Genomic DNA, 17608 nt, shown 5'->3' with positions numbered 1-17608 from the left:
TAAAAAAGTCTTGAAATCTTGAAAGGGATGTGCAAAATAGCCATTATATACAGTTTTTGATGAACGATTAGAGAATAACAAGTAATGAATATAATTTATAGGGATCTGCAGATACATTTTTTTGTCTTCTCAAGCACCAACTATCAAATGTCTCGCCTGATTGTTTGCACTTGACAATCACCTTCACAAAATTTTACTCAGGTGTAACTAAAGTCTGATTTAAGGGTTGTTTATTTTTCACATCATTAATCCAAATCTGTAAAGTAACTAAAATAAATGTAGTGAAGTAAAAATACCAGGTTAACCTTAAAGAAATTCCTCAGGATTATAAAAGACCCCCATCACCCCAGCCACAAACTGTTCTGTCTGTTGCCGTCTGGCAGGCGGTACTGCAGCATCAGGACTAAAACCACCAGACTCAGGGACAGCTTCATTCCACAGGCCATAAGACTATTAACCACCTGAACTTTGAAACAACATTCATCTGGCTGCTACTTAGAAATTATTTGTCAAATATATCATATTCTAATCACTTGTATAGACTCTTATTGCACTATTTCACTTTTTACTATTTTACTATTTTTCTTTTTGTATTTACTTGCACTATTTTTTCTGTGTATCTGTTTTATTGTGTTGCACTTGGAGGAGCCTGTGACCTAAGCAGTGGCGGCGCCAGGCTATAGCTGGGGTAGGCTACAGCCATACCAAGAAATGGCTTAGCCCTACCTTAGCCCCACCATGAAAAATGATGTTAAAGTAAGCAAATTAAATTGGGGGGGGGGGGGGGGGGGGGGGGGTAGGACACGTTCAATCCCTGTTTTGGTTAGTGTGCCATGGATGGGATTCATTCCATTTCAAAGTGCTGTTTGACGCTCCGTGTAAACTTCACGCACTGCCACTCTTACATCCAATCACAGAGCTTGAGGACTAATCACGGTGAAGCAAAGCATATGGTGTAGTCCCAAACGATAGCTGAGGATTCTGGGTAGTGTAGTGTCTTCTGCCATCCTAAACTCCGAAAAAATATTTGTTTCTCCGAATCGAAGGGGGAAAATACAAAAGCATTTTACAAAATTTAAACCAATCAATATTGTGTAATTACAACACATCCTCACTCCCAGGTTGGCCTATGTTGACGTTAAGTCAAGTCCCCTCTGTCTGCTTTTTCCAACGCAAGAGGGGGGGCGGCCGTGTCGGCTTTGTCCAACGCAAGCGGGGGGGGGGGAAGTAAGTATTCTCTCCGCTTCGCTTGACAAACCCCGTGATAGTCCTCAAGCTCTGTGATTGGATTTCTTAGTGTGTTGCCAGGCAACGCAATAATTTACAAACTCTTCAACTACAACCCTAATTATATTTAAAAACATTTTAGAAGGCCTCACGAAATACTTTAATGTAAATTTAAATTTAAATGTGAAGGGATGTGTGTAATGTTGTGATTGACATTATTCACCCACGGACCTATGGTTTGGGTTATTGTTCTGCACGGACATTTCAGTTAACCGGACTTCCTTGATGTGAAATACGAAAACATAAAAAAAAATACAAATAATACTTTATTCCGAGTTTGCTTGCTTTTCTCTTAGGAGGTCATCACATAACGGCATTGTAATACACGGTTCGGCTGCATTAAATATTACATATCTGCCGTAGTTCGCTATAGAGCCCTGATGAGAAGACTTCTAGACAAACAGGAACAACTGCCGCCGAAACTGAATATGTGGCGTGGATCATAAATATATCAGCAATTAAACAAAATCTTCAATTTCTCTTCACAATATAAGTCTCCCCGCAGTATCAATACTAATTCGGCTGACTTTTATATTTGATCCAATCAGTATATTGGTATGTTTACACCATAACGGTGCAAAGCTGATAGAAAGGGACACCTCGTGGTTAAAGCACGTTATTGAAATGTATTATTTTTATTATTAAATATTAATAGGAGACACAGACAGACAAACTAATAAGGCTTTATTTAAACATCCAAGAATACTTTAGGTTAAGGTCTTATTTTGAATGAGAAAAAAGCTTTGGAGGTAAGTACTAATATATTGCTTTCCTGCAATGTTAACTCCTGTATGTTTAAGCACTTATTTTAACTGATATTATACATATCTAGTATACTCTTATAAGATGTATGTAGACAGTATAAGAAATGTGCATAAATATGACAGTTTAATGGTGGAGGTAAGGTATACACACATATTGATAGATGTCTTGTAATGCACTGTTGAGGAACCTGCGACCCAAGTTTTTCATCTCGGACCTTGTCAGGTATTGTACTTTCAATAAATAAAGAACACAGAATTATTCAATAAATTAGACTAAATGATTTAAAAATAAACACCACTGCATATTTACAACTGTTACACATGCTGATGTAACGCAAATGTTTCCAACTTGGGATCAATAAAGTATATCTTATCTTGAGATGATCGATGGCTGCTGCCATATTTGCAAAATGTGCCTCGGAACCTTGACAAGTGCATGTTTCAGGCTTGTCAATGAACAACAGGAGGGGCCACAGACATAAGACCAGCTGTTAAATAAAGCTCTTCTGACCTTAGCTGTCATGTATATTAATGCTGCCCATTATGGGCACAAGCAATTTTCACCCATTTATTAATTATATGTTTTAAATGTGAGTATTTCCTATCCCCTAAACCTCCAGGGATGTACACAGTTTAATACTGGCAACTTCTGATAATGGGAAATATGAAAATGTCTTTTAAAACTATCCCAGAGACGTGCCATAGAAGTTAAACATGTTGCGAAACACACAATAGCGAGCATGTGTAGTTCTGGGGACGGGTGGGGGAGGGGGGACGGGGTGGACCTATATATATAGTCTATGGGGTGGACCTGTTCAAATCCAGTTTTGGACAGTCTGCCGTGGTTCCATCCCATTTCAAAGTGTTGTTCGACGCTAGGCTACTATGAGCTGCTCCGACCCTCTGTCCTGACGGACTCCAACTTGTGTTTATTAATCAAACAAATAAATAAACACAAGGATAATTATGTGTTATTGTTGAGTAAATAACAGTGTGTGGTTTAGAAAAGAATACAAAATTAGAAGGAAAAAACGATGAAACAATACAGATTTCAGTATTCTGAGCCCCTACTCTCCCCATAACTGACGGCAACAAAAGTCCTACATTATTCAATTAAAATAAAGAAGTAAAAACAATATGTGTGGCTTGATATTGAGTAATAAAAAGGTTGATAAACGCTGTGAGAATGGATCTGCGGGTAGCATTCGCTTGCGATCTCAAGTCGTCTACAACATACGTTTAGGGAGCTATAGGCCAATAGAAGCCTATGGACATCCCGGAAAGTTGAAAATGTGTTCCTTGCGTTGGAAAAAGCCGACACGGCAGCCCCCCTCTTGCGTTGGAAAAAGCTGACACAGGGGACTTGACATAACGTCAACATAGGCCGACCTGGGAGTGAGGATGTGTTGGTAATTAACAAGGATAATCTGGCGTGTTTGAGTTGATGAGTAGTGCAGATATCACTGTAAAATCAATCGACAGTAAGGAGAATACTTACTTCCGGGTGTAAAATCCTCCGTTATCCAATGGGAATGGACGCTCACATTGCCTTTAAATGCCGCCGACATGGACCGATGCGGTGCTTCCCTGAGCGTCAAATACCGCCGCCAATGGGAATACATTGCAATCAGTTAAAAGCTCTTTGCGTCAGTTTATGAAGCTGAAGGAGACTCGGCGCCTCACAACTGCACGCCATAGGACCTTTTACAACAAAAAGGTGAACAAATATGTATATGAGTTATTTTCAATGTTTTGATCAGCCACCACTGTTGAAAAATGTGTCTAATACTATTATTTTATTGTAGCCTAGCGACTGTGCAGGAGAACTGGATATAAACAGGATGAATGGAAGAAATAAATTCATCATATTGTCATTTCTCTCACTATCTGAGGAGGACATGACAAAGGTTCCACACTCTTTAAACTGTAATCTCCTCTCAAATTGAGATTTTTACCTTCAGGGGAATACCTGATGACGTCAGTCTTCATAACAATTAGCAATATGCTCCTGTCTGTTGCATTGTGTATTTTAGGAGCCTTTTTAACAAGACGCGTTTGTTTTGGTAGAACAGCTGTCTGCCAAATGGCCTTTTGGTTAAAAGCAATATTTTGGGGTCATTAGAATAAAGTGCTGGCTGACCAATTATATGTCCAAGTAACTCTCCCTAAAGTATCTCACAACACACAATAAATGCCAAATGAAAGATGTATTCAAATGGAAATCAAGCATCTTTTTTCAAATTGTTTCCCCTGCATGTCTACTATTATGAATTAAAAGGCCAGCGTGTTTGCCTGGCCTTCATCAGGGAGCATCTGTGCATATCCATGCAGTGTAATAACCTCACCAATCTCAATCAATGATACGACAACCACCCACTGATTGTCTTTTGCCATATCAAAATGCTCACCCTTGTGCCCGTGGTTTTCGTCCCTCCCATTGAGCAGGCAGACTGACAGAGGGGGTGTTACAGTGAGACAGGGGGGGGCTCAACAGATGCTGTGGGATCTCGCTCAAAACAAGCAAGAAAAAGGCAACGCTCCCGTGGTCTGATTAGAGCCGCCACAGGGGAACGTGGCAAGGAGACTTAATTAAAACTAATCTAGATGAAAAAACTAAAATGACATTTAGTCTGGGCTGCTGGCGGCTCTAGGGTTAGAGAATATATGTGCACCTCATCACTGGGGTGGGGATTGAAAAATGATCAGCATTAGCATGTGCTGTGGCCGAGTTACAGCCACAGGCAAACACAGTTAGTGGACCTCAAACGCATTTCAACTTTATTATATAGACTTATTTTTTATTTGTTCCTCCTCTCATGCAGCCCTCGTTCTTTCTCTGTCTGTCGGCACATCTTTGATCAAAGTAAAACACATATGAAAACGTTCTTCGTGGCTGCGACAACAGTATACCTCTACCCCAATGGAGACGTCCTTCCCGCGTTTACCTTATCCATTTATTTTTTATTTTCATCCCACTCTCTTCCCAGGTATCCAAATTACAGCGCTCCACAGCAATGGAGCCCATCTCAAACACCCATTAAAAATAATGAGATGGCCATTTTCACCGCCTGTTACTTGAAAACAATCCATATCACACGGGGAGCCCCAGGCAGAGACTGAGGGGAGCAAAGCGGAAGGCAACAATTGCTGAGTAGATTTACTTAATAACCTCGTGTTGTCCTTGGTCACACTGCTGAGCCTGTGTCCTGCAGTAAAACCATCTATCTGCTCGGTACAGTAAACATCTGACATACCACCCAAATACGATTTAACAACACGTCTGACTTTTGGAGAAGTATTGTGCGAGGCTGTTGTTCTTTTTTATTCCCCAATTATAGATACTGAATGTCACAGTGTTTGTAAAGGCGTCTTTTAGATTTATATTCATAATACAGTATTTTGCAGTAAACATATGGCTACATATCAAATTGTAGCATTAATGCAGTAGAATGAGACTTTCTTTTACGGCTGTTTTTTTATGATAAGTAAAGCCATATGTCTATTTGACAGTCGGAAATTACAATGGCTCTCTGCATACACAGGATAACATCCAAATAATGAAATTGTTTATTAATCACTCGCCTTCTTTCCTTGAGGAAATGGCAGTGTTTCATAATGGAAATGAAAGACATCACCTATGATTTAATCAGTGCTAAAATAAAAGTGAGTTGATTAACATCTGTCTTTTTGTGAGTGTGTGTGTCTGAAGTGTTGCCAGAGGGAACGTGTCATCTCACAGTCTATTAATTTAAAGTAATTTTGTGGATTTCCACAATTGCTTCCTGACTTCATTACAAGTAACCACAGTGCATTAAAGCTCTTTATGTAACAGATTATATGAAAAGCAGAGCTACATCTCTTTCTGCAATGGAAAAAAGGCTGCTCCAAAAACAAGTAAAATATTAGGTATTTGTGCTTGCAGTAAGTAAAGAAATAAACCTATAGAACAAGTAAAGATTTGCTCAGTGTGTGTCACGGGTTGTGAAACAAGCAGGACCCAAATGCAGATTTAAACTGAAACTTCCTTTATTTCAAGGCTAGGGTATATATAGACAATGACAAACAGAACACTCACCGCAGAACTAGTCAGAGAACAAGACGAACCGACCAAGACAGACAGACAACACAGAACTTAAATACACACAAGACTCAATCACACAACAAGACACAGGTGAGGAGGGAGGAGAAAACACAGGGGCCCAGGTGAACATAATCAGACACACCAGGGAAACTAATGACAAGACAATAAGACACACCCAAACCTACAAAACTATAAACGTGACATAACATGAGAATCGTGACATAACCCCCCCATCAAGGGACGGATTCCAGACGTCCCAAAAAAAAAAAAAAAATCCAGCAGGGTGGGTGGAGGGGGTCTGGAGGACGGGTCTCGGGCGGACGGCCCGGGGACAAGGCAGAGTTCAAAAAAGAGGAATTCGGGCGGACGGCCCGGGGGCAAGGCAGAGTTCAAAAAGGGGAATTCGGGCGGACGGCCCGGGGGCAAGGCAGAGTCCATGGAGGGAATCTCGGGCGGACGGCCCGGGGGCAAGGCAGAGTCCATGGAGGGAATCTCGGGCGGACGGCCCGGGGGCAAGGCAGAGTCCGAGGAGGGGTGAAGACCCGACAGCTCCGGAGGCCGGTCAGGAGCCGGTGTCGGCAAGATCCCCCATGGAAGAGGACACAGGACCGGCAGGACCCCCGGCAGGAGAGCAGTCGGCGGGACCTCCAACGGCACAGGACATGGGGTTGGCAGGACCCCCGGCAGAAGAGCAGTCTGCGGGACCTCCAACAGCTCAGGACATGGGGTTGGCAGGACCCCCGGCAGAAGAGCAATCTGCGGGACCTCCAACGGCTCAGGACATGGGGTTGGCAGGACCCCCGGCAGAAGAGTAGTCTGCGGGACCTCCAACGGGACCAGACATGGAGTTGGCAGGACCCCCGGCAGAAGAGTAGTCTGCGGGACCTCCAACGGCACAGGACATGGGTTTGGCAGGACCCCTGGCAGAAGAGCAGTCTGCGGGACCTCCAACGGCTCAGGACATGGGGTTGGCAGGACCCCCGGCAGAAGAGCAGTCTGCGGGACCTCCAACTTGACAAGACATGGAGTTGGCAGGACCCCCGACAGAAGAGTCGTCTGCGGGACCTCCAACGGCACAGGACATGGGGTTGGCAGGACCCTCGGCAGCGGGGCAGTCTGCGGGACCTCCAACGACACTTGAGTGGGTTGGGTCGACAACAGAACCCGGGGAGCTGGCGTCGGACGGACAGCCAACAGGAGACGAGGTGCTGGAGTCGGCCGGTATGCCGACAAGACACGGGGAGCTGGCGTTGGACGGACAGCCATCAGGACACGGAGAGCTGGCGTCGGACGGACAGCCATCAGGACACGGGGAGCTGGCGTCGGACGGACAGCCAACCGGAGACGAGGTGCTGGAGTCGGCCGGTATGCTGACAGGACATGGGGAGCTGGCGTCGGACGGACAGCCAACAGGAGACGAGGTGCTGGAGTCGGCCGGTACGCCGACAGGACTCGAGGAGCTGGCGTCGGCCGATGAGTCAGCAGGTGACGAGGAGCCGGAGTCGGGACCATGGTTACTGGAGCCGGCACTGAAGCCGGGGCCATGGCTGTAAGGTCCGGTTCTGAAGCCGGAAACATTGCTGTAAGGTCCGGCTCTGGGGCCGGAAACATGGCTGTAAGGTCCGGTTCTGGAGCCGGAAACATGGCTGTAAGGTCCGGTTCTGGAGCCGGAACCATGGCTCTTGGGGCTTGAGCTGCCTGCTTGGCCTTGCGACTCCTCCTCTTAGCAGCCGCCTGAATACTCCGTGGACCTCCATAAGCCAGACGAGTTCCAGAATATGACTCCTGGACAGGAGCAGGAACTGGGGCAGAAGCACGGGTTGACTTCAGACAGAACCCACCAAGGCGTATGGTGCCAGGTTGGGAATTGGGAGACATGGAGCTAGCATGCCTGGGGCTAGCAGGCCGGGAATCACACACAGGGAGGATCCTTGAAATCCAGCCAGGTAAGAACTTCACCATACCTGGTTTCTCCCTAGCCATCTGGCGCGCCTCCGACAATACAGCCTCGCGCTGCTGAACTCCGGGTGCTCTCTTCCATCTATCCGAGCAGTTAGCCAAAAAAAAGGAAACATTTAATAATTCCGACTCGAACGGATCTGCTGGGCCCATTTTTTGGTCGGTTCGTACTGTCACGGGTTGTGAAACAAGCAGGACCCAAATGCAGATTTAAACTGAAACTTCCTTTATTTCAAGGCTAGGGTATATATAGACAATGACAAACAGAACACTCACCGCAGAACTAGTCAGAGAACAAGACGAACCGACCAAGACAGACAGACAACACAGAACTTAAATACACACAAGACTCAATCACACAACAAGACACAGGTGAGGAGGGAGGAGAAAACACAGGGGCCCAGGAGAACATAATCAGACACACCAGGGAAACTAATGACAAGACAATAAGACACACCCAAACGTACAAAACTATAAACGTGACATAACATGAGAATCGTGACAGTGTGGGGGAAACTTCTGAAGCAATTGGAGCCAGGACTCAAAGAGAGACACGATGGAGAGCTGGAGCTTTGATGTCAAACACTGACAGTTTATTTGGAGCTTCGGCCGGAGAATTCACAAGACATGTCACGGGCCACGGTTTGACCACACGGTTGGGATGCCACAATCAATTCTGAAGAACCCCCCTGTAGCTCCAGTTTTTAACTAGTTCAGAGTGTAATAATTAACATTATTCAATAAGTAGACTAACCAGCTGAGGACAATGAATCACATTTGTTGTCGCTTATGGCTCGGGTTCATCTACACCCCGGGAAGGATGTGTGCCAGGTGTCCCACAACAATAACTATCTCTGACAGAGAGTTGCCCGATCATAAACTGGTAACATCAACAATATGCTAGGGCAGCCCCTCCTTATGGGAGATAACGGCTGCTCAAGGTTGGTCAGCTGTGTCAAAGGGCGAAGGAGGACATGCAGGGCAAATTATTCCCCAACAGTTCCTCTCATTTTATCAATTTTGATAACCTAAAAAACCCTATTTTAATAATAATTTGTTCAATACTTAAATCAATGAGAATCTTCAGAATTGAGTGTGGGCTTACACAATATCAATCACATTAATAACAATCACATTAATAACAACACAATAAGATTGAAACTTTCACCCACAATGATTGGGACAGCCAATCATAATAGAAAAATCATCTCTCGTCAGTGTTTGGAGCATCTTTTGTCAAAAGCATAATAATGAACACATATGAAATCACAGATACATAATAGCAAAAACATTTATTTTAAACTAATATGTTTTAACATTTAACCATTAGTTAATCTCCTTTATCAAACTATAAAATCAAAACCAGCTTGCAGCTTAAAGATTTACTTCAAGGCAATCACTAGTCAAAAGCATTTAAAACTCAGGGACATAAGAGATCCAGCTAAGGTATAACAATTCACAGTTAAGGTATACAATTCACAGTGTTGATTTAATCCATCTGTAATCTGCAAAATTGCTGTGCTTCAATGTAGGATTATATTTATGTTAGCTTCATTAAATATTAAATCAAAAGACTATGGCAAAGATAACATAATTACATTACTTAAACTATCAATCCTTATGTCATTTCAAAATCTTAAAGGGAGAAGTGTCATCTCTCGCAAATTATGTTAGTTTAGTTAAGTATTTTTTTTGTCTTTGTCTAGAGATTTTCCCCTTTAATTTTGAATAGTAATCTTTCCTCTCGTTTCAGATACTCTGACCTCCCTTCATTGTGTGTCTCCCACTCCTGTGATTGTCGACCACGCCCCTGATTGTTTCCGACTGTTCCCCATTACCTGGTGTATTTATTGTCCTCGTCTCCCTCTGTCCTGTGCCAGTTCGTTTTGTTTCTTGTGACAGTCTACCAGCGTATCATGCCAGAAAGAATCCCAAACAGAGCTTTGAGCCACGTCTTGTCTAAGTATTCTTATATTCATGCGCCTAGTGTTTTTTCCTCAATGAAGTGATTTTGTTTTGTTAGTGTTTTTTTCCTCATCAAGAGCGACTTTGTTTTGATACTGTTTTTAACAGTAACTAATGCTAACGGACTTTTGCATAGCACTCACGGTAGCAATGCCCTTATTACTTATCGTCACTGCACAAACAAGATATCCGATTAAAGCTGAGACTCCACAGATTCCACACATGTCATGTCATCACTGTACGACCCCGAATTCAGGAGCTATTAGCCAGAAAACAGAAAGTAAACAACATCCGGTTTCAAAAATATTACAATAATTACGTCAAAAGTTGTGTTCAACGGAATAAAAACGCCGCTCAAGGTTAATCCAATGTCTTTGTGTCACGTAGAATGTTTTACTGATAATCCACCATCATATTTATGGCAATATACTGGGTATAAAGTTTTGCTGCCAAGGCTTGTACTTTCAGATGTGCTTCGTTTGCTTCTCTATTACGTCCGCGATGGTAATGTTTACGTGGATTTGGGAACTGCCCATCGATTCTATTGGATGTAATGGTTAAGAAAAAGGTGTAAATCACCCAAATCGACCAATGGGTTCCAGAGATATGGTCCTGCGTAAAGTATAAAGAATGCCAGCCAGCGTAAGCACTTTACGCAGCAGACTTTACTTATTGTTTACTACTTAAGGAAGCAGGAATTGCAGGACCCAGAGCGCACGGAGCACAGAGCGAACAGCAGATAACGGAATTGCAGTTGTATTGCTTATAGGTTATCAGAACGTTTGAAAGGGGACACAGCCACATTGGATATTAACCTAATATGTTTTTTGTTTTTTTTCACAACAGTTGTATTTGGATGGAATGAATACCTATAGTGATAATTCAAAGTAATAAAATGATTTTTACAGTGAAAAAGGTCAAATGGAACTGATGGTTCCCAAATTACCCAGAGGTGAGTCCGTCTGGACTTTATTTTTCTAAACCTCTCTAAAAAGGTCAAATTTCACTTGTTTTTCATCAATCTTGATACAGGGTACTTATTATATGTTATAGTTTGGATTCCTAAAGCTTTTAGTCTACTAACCCATCATTCAAGGGTGGTTTTCACTATAAGTAATGGGGTTTTTTAGGCGGACATTAGAATTTACATGTTTTTACTATGTTCCATCTGAATTTACTTTAAAATAAAAACATCTATATTGATTCTGACACTTCTACATCCAACTCACAGATGTAACCTTGCTTTGAGAGAAAAGATTATCAATTTACCCTTTTTAGAAGTGAAGATATATCCTTTGCTGTGTTAATGGCATTTTCGAGCCTGAAACCTGAAAAACAGGCTCAGGGCTTAAGAGGTTAAAACTTTAATTCATACATTTGTAAAAGCTACAACTGATCTGTACCAAATTAACTCAATTAATTATTCTTATTAGCCATACTTACCTGCAAATATACTTATGGTACTTGGAATGGGTTTTTCTGTGTTTATCTAATGTTGAATATAGAATATTAATTTATTTGAATTATACTTCTCTAATTTGAGGATTAAATATGCTACGTAATTTTTATATGAATTATTATAAATATTTATTTTGGGCCAAAACTGAAATAAATCCAGTACTAGAAACATCATGTTAGGTATGTCTGTGCATGGATAATACATTAAAGAGTAGTGTTGTTAAGCCTGATTTCTGGACAATTAAGAATATTAACATTATCTGTTATAATAGTAGAAATACCTTATTATTAGTGCAGCCTTCTTACAGTGCAGACGCTTTTCTGCTTGCTCTTGCCTCTGCTTACTTTTTTATGCTGTTTTTCTATTTTTCTTTTCTGAAAACTTCGAGCAGCGGCTCCTGGACATTAAAGTATCACTGGGACAGTTATTCTTTGTAAATATACGGAGGGTTTCAGCCATATTTCAATATTTTTACGACGACCTCAGTCTTACAGTAGCGTGGCCTAGCAACAGCTAAAGCCTGGTACTGCATGCTATTTAGCTTAAGCTAGTTAGCAGCAAAATGCCTCCGTTCTCTACAGATGACTTCCACAAACTTCTACAGAAGATGGCCATGTTGGAAATTAAAATGCAACGGTTGGAAGTTAATGTGGAAGTGAATGGACTAGGTTGGAATGACACCACTTTACCAGTGTTGCAAAAGAATGGACAAAGGCATGCTAACTCAAAGCTAGTCAGCAGCTACAAGGATTCCAAGGAACAGGAGGGCTGTGTACCGGGTAATAAATCTACAAGTGGTAGTCCTCCCTCGAACTCTCTGGGTGCAAGGCCGAAGAGTAAATCATTTGCAGGGTAAGGACCAATAGCTACTCCAAAAGTAAAAGGCTAGAGGGAAAGCTAACAACTGGGCCTGAAACTCTGATTGTGGGTGACTCTGCTGTAAGAGATGTAAAAGGTCTGTGTAGTAAGAACAACACCAAAGTACTCTGTTTTCCCAAGGATATGGTCTCTGACTTGGCTGAGAAGATCCTGCAGGCTGAACATCCGACTGTGAAGAATGTGGTACTGCACATTGGAACAAATGGTGTTGTGAAACAACAGTCAAAAGTGCTGAAAAAATACTTTAAATGTTTGTTGGAAACTGTCAGCTCTCTAAATGAAGAGGTGTTCATCAGTGGCCCTCTACCGCCAGTCAGAAGAGGAGTGGAGAGATTCAGCAGATTGTTTGCACTGAACACCTGGCTTTCAACTGCCTGTACTGACCATTCTGTCCATTTTATTGACAACTTTAACTTTTTATGGGACCGCAGACATATTTTTAAGGCAAATGGAGTTTGCCTGAACAAGTCAGGAGTGAAATTGTTTATCTCTAACGTATTCAACTGCCTACGTCATCAATCTGTTCCCTCTGCCAAGGACAAGCAACAAGAGGAATCAAAACAAGAGAAAGACACAACACATCGCTCAGAAAACCTTGAAAATCTATCACTGCGCCCACCTGAGGAATGTCTAGATTATGGGAGACAAATGGAGGAGTCTCCACCGCCCTTCACCCCCCTATCACCTCTGAGGATACTCTTCCTTCACCCCACAGCTCTTTCTACTCTCCGTTCACCCTTTCACCCTCGCCCACCCTCCTGGAGATCGCTGAACACACGAAGGAGATACAGAGGGTTGGCACCGATTCCTTCCTGGAGTTCAAAGACCAAACTAAGGCGATACGCAGGGTTGGCAGCATGTCCCTTACCCCCACCCTTCAACAACGCCAACCAAAATCACAGAAGCAGAGACGCGCACCATCTCCCCCGTCTCCATCACCGTGCCTACTTCAACCACCTCCCCTCCCTTCAAGAAAGCATCTGCAGTCTCCGAAGCTTGATAAGGATGTGTGTGTACAAAACGCAACAAACTCTCACTGATATGTGTTGGGTCCAGGCTCAAGGGCGTATGGCACTCTCAACTCTTTCCAGGACATGCCGGGGCCCTGCCTGCCTGTAGCTTTGCCGATATCTGTGTTGATAGGTAATAGATTAAGAGCGGTGAATCAGCTTAGAAACAGGAAGTGCTCAAACGTTTGTGTGAGTTTATCAAATTTAGCAATGATTCCATGTAAGCCACAGCTTGTCACAAAAAATCTTACTGATAGTGTATCAAACTTAAACTAGCTTTATTAAATGTCAGGTCTTTGGCAGGAAAAACATTTTTAATCAATGACTTTATCACTGAGCACAATCTCGATTTTATGTTTTTAACGGAAACTTGGATTGAACCAAATAACAGTGAAGCTGTTCTTATCGAATCAACCCCTCCCAACTTTAGTTTTATGAGTCAGGAAAGAATGCATAAGAAAGGGGGTGGAGTTGCTATTTTGTTCAATGATTCCATTCAATGCAGGAAGACATCTTATGGGAACTTTGCTTCTTTTGAATATGTGGCCCTTCAGCTGAAATGCTCCTCTCGAGCTCTGTTCCTAAATATCTATAGACCACCCAAATACTGTGCAAGCTTTTTCGATGACTTTACTGAACTGCTGTCTATAGTGTGACACCAGTGTTTCCCACAGATCTGAAATATACTTGGGGGGGAAGGTGCCAGGGGGGGGGCTGCGAGCGGAGCGCGGTGCGGGCGGACCGCGGGGCGGGCTTTGTGATGTGCAACACATGTGACAAACAACAAGTTTTAACAACATGTTTATTCATTAACTTTACATTACTGTATGGCAATATTCATTTTGTACAAAGATGGCACTGTTTGTCAGAGCACTTAATCCGTCTGGGTTTGTTGAAGAACAGCTCCAACGCCTGTGTGTATGGGAACGCCTCTGGTGCTGGTCCACTGACTGCTATCCGCATACATGCAGCCAGGTGCTCCCCTTTCAGTCGGTTTCTCATGTCAGTTTTCACCTGTAAAACAGACAGTTTGTTTTAAATGAACTATACAGAATGACATGCAACAGGGAATGACACTTACCCTGTTCATCGTAGAAAAATGCAGTGTTGAGGGCGTCATTTTGTTTCCTTTAATAACAGCTGACAATACACATTTCACACAATCCATTAGATTTAACAATAAACTCCATACCCGTCATCACTGCTGCACCGTCTGTCCCGAGTCCGTAGAGCCTGTCTACCGGGAGATCCTTCTTCTGTAGTACACTCTTGATGGCAGCAACAACGCTGTCAGCTTTCCCATCTTCCAGAGTTACCAGGTCAAGGAAGTGGTTGAAAACATAACCCTCTTTATCCAGGTGTCTAAAATAAAAATGTATAGGTTTTCACACATATTAATAAATATTAAGTTTAACTAGGCCTTTATTTAAATGCACATCATTCCTTTAAAAAATACCCCACCTAACATGTAAATCCAGCTGGCGGTTTACAGATACATCTGTGGTTTCATCAACCTCTAGGCTGATTGCTTGAGATGACCTTATCTCTTCCAAAATAGGCGACTCTACTATCTCTGCAAGGATCTCCAGCATTTCATCCACTATTCTGTGTGATTGATAATTGTTTCTTTGATCCACCTGAGAAAAAGAGATCATTTAACATTTAGCTGGTTAAAGTTCTTAGTTTCACAAGCATCATTTTGTACTAGGTTTACCTTCAGCTTTTCAAAGTAATCACAACCCAAAAGCTGAGCTAAACTTAAGAACTTAGGGTAGTTGGTGTGGTGAGCAATCTCGTTCTTTACTAGCCAGTAAAGACATTTGAATCCACCAATGACGGCCTCATGCTCCATAATAACTGTGGGCTCAAAAGCCTGCATCACTGAGTAGCCTAGACCAAGGGCAAAGACATAATTCATTATATGAGCCAAACATGGTTGATAGGTTGCAGAAATTAGCTTTACATAAAAAAATGATATACCTGATTTAAGTGAGACCTGATGCTTTACACTATATTGATGAGGCTCTGAGGAGATGTGGCGCTCGATATAATCCTTGCGGAAAACAAGAATCCCAACTTCTATGAAAGCCCGTTTTAAGGGGCCTTTCTTTATTGGAGGCTTGTGTTGCCTGCAGATTCGGCAAAACATTCCTTTTTAAAAAGAAAAACGTGTTAATTCTTACAAAAAATAAGTTTTATTACAAATATGAACTTGCAAATGCCATTCATACCATGCTGGGTGAGGTAGAGCCAATTCTTGAACTGTGGCATTTTGAGCCAATCAGGGTTCCATCCTGAGTGGCGATGCTTGGAATCTGAAAATATTGCATTGGTATTACTGCATTTAAATGGTAGAGTTCTCCTTGCTATTATACTATGTCTGTGTCTGTGTCTGTGATGCTTGGAACTGTGCTGCTTGTTCACCTGCACCTGCTTGTACCACACTGGGACCTGCTGCTGCTTGTATCACACTGGGACCTGCACCTGCTTCTACACTGGGACCTGCTGCTGCTTCTACCACACTGGGACCTGCTGCCTCTCCCTCAGTACTCTGACTAGTTGTGCCAGCATCTTCACTGACCACCGGCTAGAATTGAAAACAAGCTTGAATCTAGTTTGGTCTCTGCATTGCAACTCACTGTTGACTGCAATTGTATAATTTCAGGTCAAATGAACCGACATATATCATTATTGAGACTTATGCATTTATTATTGCCATTGCAAGCAAAATGCTAACATTGGCTAAGTTACCTGTGGTCTCTCCTCCTCTCCTCGTCTCTCCTCCTCATCCTCACGCCGTATTCTCTTAAAATATTTTTGAATACTCATATCTGAGGAGTAATGCAGGGGAAATTAACAGTCTAACCTTAGCTAAAGTTCATCTGTGTCCTTCTAACTGGCATAGCCCGAAGAGAAAACGAATTATAATCTTTTTTATATTTAATTTAGCACACGTAACTTGCACGCAGCAAAGTTGGCCTGATTACGTTAAATACACTCTTAGTTGCCACTAACTTCAAATAATTCGAATCTCCTACCAAAGTCAGAAAACAACAACACAATAAGGAGAAAATAGTTACTTTACCTTAGTGTCCGCGTCTTCTAAATTAACGTCGTCTTCTCCGTTTCTCGTTTCCCTCCACGCGATGGCAGCACGAACACGAGGTGTCGAGCGAGGGATCATACACTAGTTAATCGATCGCAGAGCGAACAGGGGGGGATTATTGTCCCCTAGTTAATCAACCGCAGAGCGAACAGGCACAGGAGACGTAGAGCGAGGGCTCATTGTCCATTAGTTAATCACTCGCAGATGGCGTCGCTCGCGGACGGATAAAAAAAATTAAAAAAAAGGTCCGAAATATACTTGGGCGGGCCTTAATATACCTGGGCGGCCCGCCCAAGTATTAACATTGTGTGGGAAACACTGGTGTGTATTGACTTTGACCGTCTAGTCATTGTTGGTGATTTTAACATCCATGTTGACAACCCCCAGGACAGAGGGGCTAAAGAACTGTTTTGTGTTCTTGATATCTATGGACTGACTCAGCATGTGACGGAGCCCACACACAATAAGGGGCACACTCTGGACTTAATTGTCTCAAAGGGTCTGAATATCTCTAAGATTGTGGTGACTGATGTTGCACTCTCTGATCATTCCTGTGTTTTCTTTGAGAGCTCTATTTCTGTTCACAAAAAGGTTCAAAAAGAGGTAATCACAAAGCGATATTTAACTGAAAATACTAGGGAAATGTTTACTCAGAATATTTCTTCCACACTTGCCCCTGCTAACATCTCAGTAAATGAGCTAGTAGATTATTTTAATTTAAAAAAATCAAAATGTTATAGATGCCATTGCTCCAACTAAGGTAAAGGAAGTGACTGGGAAGAAAATATCTCTATGGAGAAAGGCCATGACCGTGAGAGCAGAAAAAAGAGAGTGTCGAAAAGGTTCACTTTGAAATCTATAAAGAGAGACTTGGCCTTTATAATTTGGAATTGAAAAACACACGACAGTCTTTCTTCTCTGACATCATTACCAAAAAAAAAAACAATGCACGTGCCTTGTTTGCTACCGTCGACCGACTAACTAACCCCCCAGTGTCAGTAGCCTCTGAATTTCTATCCACCAGGGCATGCAAGGATTTTGCCTCCTTCTTCACTGACACAATTCAGAAAATCAGACAAGCAGTCAGTGCCTCTGCAT

The 17608-nt window shown here is 42.5% G+C and overlaps 2 protein-coding genes and 1 long non-coding RNA gene across 3 annotated transcripts; 1 reads left to right on the top strand and 2 right to left on the bottom strand.

The window, feature by feature from the left end:
• Window positions 1-7048: 7048 nt before the first annotated feature.
• Window positions 7049-8095, top strand: LOC307041965 (uncharacterized protein). Its single transcript, XM_079685587.1, has 2 exons — window positions 7049-7686; window positions 7753-8095. Exon 1 carries the CDS (start codon window positions 7155-7157, stop codon window positions 7683-7685), a length of 531 nt encoding a protein of 176 aa, XP_079541713.1. The 5' UTR covers window positions 7049-7154; the 3' UTR covers window position 7686; window positions 7753-8095.
• A 6428-nt stretch (window positions 8096-14523) lies between these two features.
• On the bottom strand, window positions 14524-15167 carry LOC307041130. Its single transcript, XR_013808698.1, has 3 exons — window positions 15119-15167; window positions 14866-15041; window positions 14524-14766 (listed from the first exon to the last, which is right to left on the bottom strand). It is a non-coding gene; the product is annotated as an uncharacterized lncRNA (long non-coding RNA).
• A 115-nt stretch (window positions 15168-15282) lies between these two features.
• On the bottom strand, window positions 15283-16730 carry LOC307038773 (uncharacterized protein; the record flags this gene model as incomplete). Its single annotated transcript, XM_079680452.1, has 5 exons — window positions 16490-16730; window positions 15829-15991; window positions 15636-15719; window positions 15401-15555; window positions 15283-15294 (listed from the first exon to the last, which is right to left on the bottom strand). The coding sequence occupies exons 1-5, from the start codon at window positions 16586-16588 to the stop codon at window positions 15283-15285; spliced, it is 513 nt and encodes a 170-aa protein (XP_079536578.1). The 5' UTR covers window positions 16589-16730.
• Window positions 16731-17608: the final 878 nt, after the last annotated feature.

The sequence above is a fragment of the Notothenia rossii genome, assembly GCF_949606895.1.
Source record: "Notothenia rossii genome assembly, chromosome: 5".
Taxonomy (NCBI): Eukaryota; Metazoa; Chordata; class Actinopteri; order Perciformes; family Nototheniidae; genus Notothenia; species Notothenia rossii.
The sequence above is the reverse complement of the archived record's forward strand: the minus strand, read 5'-3'. Positions and strand labels throughout refer to the sequence as shown.

Excerpts from the sequence above, each read along its gene's own strand:
- LOC307041965 (XM_079685587.1), top strand. The coding sequence starts at position 7,155 with ATGGAGTTGGCAGGACCCCCGACAGAAGAGTCGTCTGCGGGACCTCCA.